This window comes from Sabethes cyaneus, chromosome 2, assembly GCF_943734655.1.
Source record: "Sabethes cyaneus chromosome 2, idSabCyanKW18_F2, whole genome shotgun sequence".
Lineage (NCBI taxonomy): Eukaryota > Metazoa > Arthropoda > Insecta > Diptera > Culicidae > Sabethes > Sabethes cyaneus.
The window spans coordinates 155,196,465-155,204,104 of record NC_071354.1 but is presented as its reverse complement, the minus strand read 5'-3'; the positions used below and the strand labels follow the sequence as shown (position 1 = coordinate 155,204,104).

Sequence of the window (7,640 nt, the reverse complement as noted above, 5' to 3'; positions counted from 1 at the left end):
CAAGCGGCATTCAAGATTTCCCGTACGATCCGGACGCAGGAGTTTTCTTCGACGGCTCGTATGCGAGTTACCAGAACGTTTTCATGAAAGACGGCGTAGCCCTGGATGATGCCGCCCGAGTGAGATTGCTTCTATACTAGCTGAGCACATCGAAATTACACGAGAAGTACATAAATACCATTCAAACCAAATGCGATGCGATGAGTTCACATCATATGCTGCCATGGTGAACAAACACAATGTCATTGCGCGACCAACCACAAGCAGGGTATACTGATGGTGGAGAGCAAAGCAACATGCTACGTGAACATTATCTAGCTGTCAAACTTCAACATGACTCGGAGTCATCATCGTTTCGAACGAAACATGGATCAACAGCGAACAACCCTCCACACAAGCGAAGATAGAGTCTGCACTTTTTGAGTTCCAGACCGAGATCACCATCGGCGGTATTACCAAAACTGGTCGCATCTTCATCTCAACGTTTTGGAAATCGGTACTATGGATCTTTTCGATCTGTGGTTAATGCCTATTAACAGCCTGGTCAACGCCAACGCCATCCAGCAACCGCAAAAGCATTTTATCAACCATTCCAAGCTCCAGCTTCCGGAAGTATTCCAAAGCACGCTGGGTAAGTGGACGTAAGCGTAAGCGAGGCTGTAACTGAAGTCCGAAGTTCGGACAACGGAATCCCACCAGCAATTCACCAGCGAGTGGCTCCTGCAAATTGTTGTTCACATGCTATCATTGATCTCCGGTCTATTTCATACCACCCGCAGTCCAAAGGCCAAATCGAATGGTTTGTTGATTCCCTCAATTGTGACCTAAACAAGTTGAGCTATAGAGAAGGTTCACCTACACTGGAGCAGCTGCACACACTTCTTTCGGTGCGCAACTCTACTCCAAACCCAAATACCCCGGAATCGATATCTCCAACTAAAGCATTCCTTGGAAGTCAAGTGCGCAACACGTTGGGCCTGCTAAGAAAACCTCCAAACGAGATGAGCTGTTTAATCGTCGACATGGAGTTATCAAACGCAACTTCAAAGAAGCTAACCAGGTCTACGTTGACCAGCATCACTGAAAGTCTTGGGTTCCCGACTCATCGAGCGGAAGAGTTCCGTTACCTAAATCGTGGCCCTGAACACGACAGGACGATCGAAGCTAGTGAGGTCGCATGTCAATCAAATGCGTCTTCGATACGATTGTGACACTTCTGAGGGAAAAACGCAACAACTACCATGGGAAATCCTACTCGATGACATTAAATCTACAACAGCACCTGCAAGAGTCGATCCAGCAATACCTTCTACATCCGATGACCCTGACGGCCCATAAAATTTTCGAATTTGACTTGACTGAGTTGACAGGGTTAAATAAGACAGCCTGGAGAGTAGGACAGCCCAGAAGGATATGAGTTTAGTTTGTTCAATAAAGATTGCTATTGCCAAGCAAGACTGTTTTAGTTACTCCAAACTACCCGTCCATTGGCAACTAAAAGTTACCTTGGTTACGACTACAACGATACGGTAAGGGTCACCCCGGTTATATGTTGCTAGAAGTAAGTTCATCAATTGAGCGTTCGTTAATTGGATGGTTCGTTAGTTGAATGTTCGCTAGTTGGGCCATTCTCCAATTAGAAAGTATTTGGATGTTAAAATTCTATTGAATTTTTGAGTTTAGACATTTCTAACAACTGTCGGTCGGTCCAATTACACACGGTGCAGCCGTGACCACATTAACGAAATCAGGCTGTAAATGGTGTCCTACATCAAATTTCGCCATGGAAGAAACGCTGTGAAAATTACCTAATACATCGATCCTTTTCAAACTTTCAGCCAATAAAATATAACCCATCACTGAGTTTTTGGAATATTTATTCAATTCAACTTCAATACCATTACCGTATGCTCGCATTCAGAGGTGCGCACCGCTAACCTTTTAGGCAGCGAGTAGTGCATTCGCTAGGTTTTAAATGTGTTAGCGCTTTCATCAACTTCCGATAAGTTAAAGTGGCACTAAATAAACTACTAGCCGCTAAGTTTTGAAAATAATAACAAAAATAAGTGTGCGACTTCTTGCAAATTGATAAAATTAGTCGCTGCTGTTCGCGACGCGAGTAAATATAGTTCATTCATGGCTAGTTGTACTATTTCCAAAAATTATTTGCAAAAATTAGTGGCTGGTAGTTTATTTAGTAGTATTTATATTTATCAGAAGCTAATAGAAGCGCTAGCACATTTAAAACTTAGCGAACGCGCTACTCGCTAGCTAAAATGTTAGCGGTTAGCTGATTAGCGGTGCCCACCTCTGCTCGCATCTTACGCTTAACTCCACTCATGAGTTTCCGTAGAACATCTGGCTGCAGCTTCTACTATACGGAAACCCACTTTTTCTTCATGTATTCCTCAGATTTGACATCCTTGGCATGCTTCCGTAGCGTCTGCTTCATAATAGCCCAGTATTTTTTGATGGGCCTTAGTTCCGGTGCGTTGTGGGGGTTCATGTCCTTGGGTACGAAAGTTACCCCGTTGGTTTGGTACCACTTCAGGACATCCTTTGAATAGTGGTACGAAGCTAGATCCGGCCAGAATATCGTAGGGCCCTTGTGTTGCTTCAACAGAGGAAGCAGGCGCTTCTGTAGACACTCCTTGTGGTAGATCTACCCGTTTAAAGTCACGGTAGTCACGAACGACGCACTCCGTTTGCCACATGAGCAGATCGCTTGCCAAATCATGATATTTCTTGGCAAATTTTGAACGTTTCTGCTTCCTTATTTCCTCCGAGACATCAAACTTGTGCTGGACGGTGAAGAACAGTAGCCCCGGAAGCTGCCGGAAGTCCGCCTTGACGTAAGTCTTATCATCCATGATGAGACAATGAGGCTAATCCATTCTGACCGCATTTCTTCTTCCGTTCGATGCTCAGAGTTTCGTAGCAACTTTTTACCACGCGGCTCCCAGTTGAGTGCACAATTCAAAGTTGTTTTCCGATATCCCGATGAGATAGTTGAGAATTTTCCAGGTGCTTGCGCAAAATCAATTGACGACGTTCCTTTACAAGTGAAGCCATTTTCTCCAATTTTCGAAAAACTGACAACGATAAAAATACAGTGTAAACAATACACTGTTAACTACTTTTACCCAAAATTTTAAGAGAAGATACTCGATGGGTAACTTTCTACAGTGTTCCCTCCTTGGTACAATTTCATTTGGGGAACCCTTATATAGTTTCCTGTATGAAGTACATCCGTAACTTTTAACATAAAATGTTAATTTTAGGATTCCTGACGGGATAAGCTTTCTAAAACTCAATCCTGCACTACTGAGTGTTCAATGCCAAACGGGCACATTAATATGTGCATGCTAGTTCATCCTATAACAGCTCAAGATCACCAGTGAATTTATTTCCAGAAATTAGATCCAAAATATTACACGACCTTGATTGCATCAAAATAAGTCAACACCAATTTACAAAACTAATGTTTACTAACTAATGTAACTAATATTTATATATAGTCACTCCACAGTTGTGAATCACCCAACATTTATGGGTCACCATTGATTTAAAAAAAATATTTTAGCATAATCGATCCTCTATTTTCATCATATTCAAATTAATGTCTTTCAACTAGGAAAATGAAAATAATGAAAGCTAATAATTCTACCTTAAAGCAGACAGTGTTGAACCGCAGTTGTTGGTGATCCAAAATTATGCAGTAACTGCTGTAGTATATATACGACGTAGATGAAACACGTGCTTCAGCATGCGTGGTTTGTGAATATGAATCTTTTTATCGTATGGAACTAATCACGAACGTCTTCCTAATGCCCACAACGACACAACTTCGATTAGACATGACATATCAATGACATAAGCAATTAGCAGCTTACTAACATTGTTTGACCAGACAGACCAGCTGTCGTCAGCTGTAGATTGCACAGTAGGTTAGGTTTTTAATAAAGTTACGAGAAATGAAAGTTGTGTTTTATTTATCTCTAATGGCTAACTATTGCAATAGAAATATTTAGTTTATTTTCAATAAATAAAAATTTATCATTGCTAAAATTGAGCAAAGATATCGTTAAAAAATACATATTTCAAGTCATAGAATTGCTCATTGGGCATTTTAGGTCATAGAATTGCTTTTGACTACTATGTACTATGAATTTCATTACCTCCCAAGAAGTTATATTTTAAACCAATAAGAAGAATTTTTCTTAAGACATTTTACAGAAAGTGTTTTGGAATCTAAATCGAATAGGTATAATAAGCAAATTCATAATAATTGAGTAATTCTGGCTGAAACGGGAATTACATCCCAAGCAACAATGTGAGTTTTATTATACTCTTATGGCGGTTTTCATGACCAAATTTGGTCTTAAATGTCATCATAAAAGTGTAATAAAACCCAAATTGTTCCTTGGGGTGTGTAGGGTCATTAAATAAACGAAACAATTAATTATCTGTATCAAGGCTTACAACTCTCATATAATGGAATATCTTGCTACAAAAAATTAATTGTTTTATTTAGTCAATGCCTTTGCACACCTAACTTGATAAATGCTTCTTATAGCATTTTTCTCAACTTTCCGACGGTGGTCTTGAAATTGAAATCGGTTAGGGGAATCATGGCGAAAACGGCGATTTTTTGATAAAATCCAACAGCCAAATCCAAGATGGCCGCCAATTTTTTTTCACTTCGTTTATGAACCTTATTACTCCTCTTTATAAAACCGTGTCGTTTGTAGTTTGTTTCATAGCAAATTTTGGAAATATCACAATAATTATATGAAAATTGTGAACCTTGCTACAAATAACTAACTTCAGTTAATGCCATTGCACACGTAATTTGAATGGTTCTTGTAGCATTTTTTCCCAGCTTTCTAATGGTTCTTAAAACGAAAATCGGTTGGGGGGCTCATGGTGAAAACGGCGATTTTTTGATGAAATCCAATATAGTGACCAAATCCAAGACGGCCGCCAAAATTTTTTTTACTCCATTTGAAAGCCCTGTTCTTCTTCTTTACAGAACAGGGCCGTTTGTTAGTTATTTCATGGCAAGTTTATGAAATATCGTATGATATAAATCTCAAGGTTTGCTCAAAATTCAACTTTTTTTTAAACTGTTAGGCCCCTTGGCGAACGAGGGGTCCACTATTTCGAGGTATCAAAAGTGTAATTTTTATTTTTCAACCATTTTCAACCAATTAAGTGCAAAAGTTCCAATATTTGAACACCTCGTGTCAGTAGTGGCCCCGTTTCAGCGAGAATTACTCAATTGTTAAAAGAATACTGTTCAATATTTTGAAGTTGTAACGGGAGAAACTGAAACCAAGTTACATATTAGTAACAACAAATTTTAACTGATAAAAATGGAGCCGATAACTACAGCAGCGACTTTAGTAAAACTATGAAATGTAAAGATTGTTAAGTATTATGTGGTTTTTGGACCAAATTTAAAGTGGATGTATAACAAACGTTTAGTTAGTCTCTAGATGGATTGCATTCCATTTTTGTGTGAGACATATAAGGCGTTCAAATCATTAGCAAGATACTAATTGGATTTTTTTTTCGAAGTATCGTATATCATGTCTCACGGATATAGTCCATCAGTTGAAATCTATTCCGAATGTAGATAACAAGTGCTTCCGAAACTTTGGTTTTGCCGGGAAGTATGATTAAGGTACGTTGACGCTGTTGTTGTTGTTCGTCTGGTTTTATTGTTGATCAGCTTAAGTGAAACTTGTGTATAAGAGCAAATCATTTCACAAATTGGAGATGGTGTTACATTTGCAATTTATAACTTTTTTCTTCATATAACTTGGCATCAGAAAACAAAAGTTGTTAACTAAATACTATCTATAACTTTGCATGTGTTTCTGCAGCGGACTTAGCCCAATTGTTATGCCGTGCATTAACAAAGTCTAGATTCTCGAAGTTTTGGCTGTACCGTACCCTTTAAAACGGTACTAAAATCGTAAACAGTCTCTCCGAACTACTTAGTTAAAACTCTTTGGACTGTGCAATGGCAGCAATTGATCTTCCTGTTTGGAAATATCGATTACAGATGTGCAAGTGTGTTTGTGCAACACGCATAAGTTTCTGCAAAATATTACGTTTGGTTATTGTCAATTGCAAGGAAAATTGTACCATCCAAAGTGCGATATCGCTCATAAAAGTGCTATTTTGCATTAAACCGTTCGGTATCATCGGCACACTTATCGCTTGGAAGATAACGAAAAAGTGCGCTGAAGATACCGAAACGATTTAATGCAAAATAGCACTTTTATGAGCGATATCGCACTTTGGATGGTACAATTTTCCTTGCAATTGACAATATCTGTGCAGTAATTTAAGTGCATCACATAGTGTGAGATAAATTTGCTATTGAAAATCTTCCCTTCCTCGCCTTTGATCTTCGACATACTGTATTAGTCATAGTGTTGCTATCATTAACATTAGTTCCAACAGTTAAAGCATTGCTATTAGTAAACTGCATAGACAATACAGCGTTCCTCAACGTGACCTTCAAGCTTTTGCATCTACGCTACGTCATAAACTATGTCTCAGAAAATCTCCAGGTATGTAGACAGATGAGTGATTCAGCTATTCAGTGCCACAAAAATAAATGGCTTTTTATGGAGCTCTAATTGTTGTTGCTGATTGTTCTGCTTTGTCCCCGGTGCACCTTATGTCTATGAAATAAATATATCTCTTTGTGTTCGTAGATTTCCAACAAATACTAGCAAATCAGCCGTTAGTGGCAAAATAACATACTATCCCGGGTAACTCCGTAGCTAATTGGAATGGAACTAATCGGTACTTTTTATTATCGATTATTTTTTCACAATCGCAGATAATCGTGCTGCTCACAGGCCTCCTCTTGATGGTCACTGATGCTCGGTCCGCATCAGCAAACGATAACGTTCCGGCAGGAGTGGAAACACGAGATGATCTAACCGGCGCCGAATCGGCTCAGTTTGGCGGTTTCGGTGGATACGGAGGCTATGGAAGAGATTACGGTCGATACGGTAGACCCTACGGCGGTGGATATGGTGGAGGAGGATATGGTGGTGGTGGTGGCGGATACGGTGGGGGTATCGGCTATGGTCGTAATCCCTACGTAGGAACAGGATTTGGAGGACTCGGTTTCCTGGGTCGTTAATGTTAGTGACGTGTAATAAAGATAAACTAAGCTCAGCACTGTAAGTAAGTCGGTTAGTTATAATGACAAAATCTTGAAGAATAATGACCTGTAAGGCATTTATAAATTTTTAATGTGTTATAATTATACAAAATGGTGATGGGACATACAATATTATCACAAAAAAGTGCAATAATTTCCTTGGTTTGGGTTTTTAAAGCAATAATGCTTTCAAGTTTTGTTTCGGTGGATATATTAAAATACAAGAATGTCAATAAATTGCCTCATTTCGGTGAAACGTGCAATCTAATTACAGTGAAACATTATTTATTCCATTAGGCCCCTTATTGTTGGAAACGCTATGCCAACTTCTTATGACAGGCACGGACGCAAAATAGTGAGAAAAACTCATCCATTGTGTATTCATTGGCTTCAATTTCTGATAGAAATCACACGATTATTATCTACATAAAAGTTTAAATGGAATGCAGTG

At 39.0% G+C, this 7,640-nt stretch overlaps 1 protein-coding gene across 1 annotated transcript; it reads left to right on the top strand.

Moving 5' to 3' along the window:
* Positions 1-501: 501 nt before the first annotated feature.
* Positions 502-7,168, top strand: LOC128736223 (uncharacterized). The gene is made up of 2 exons (XM_053830703.1): positions 502-631; positions 6,879-7,168. Exons 1-2 carry the CDS (start codon positions 502-504, stop codon positions 7,166-7,168), a joined length of 420 nt encoding a protein of 139 aa, XP_053686678.1.
* The last annotated feature ends 472 nt before the right edge of the window (positions 7,169-7,640 follow it).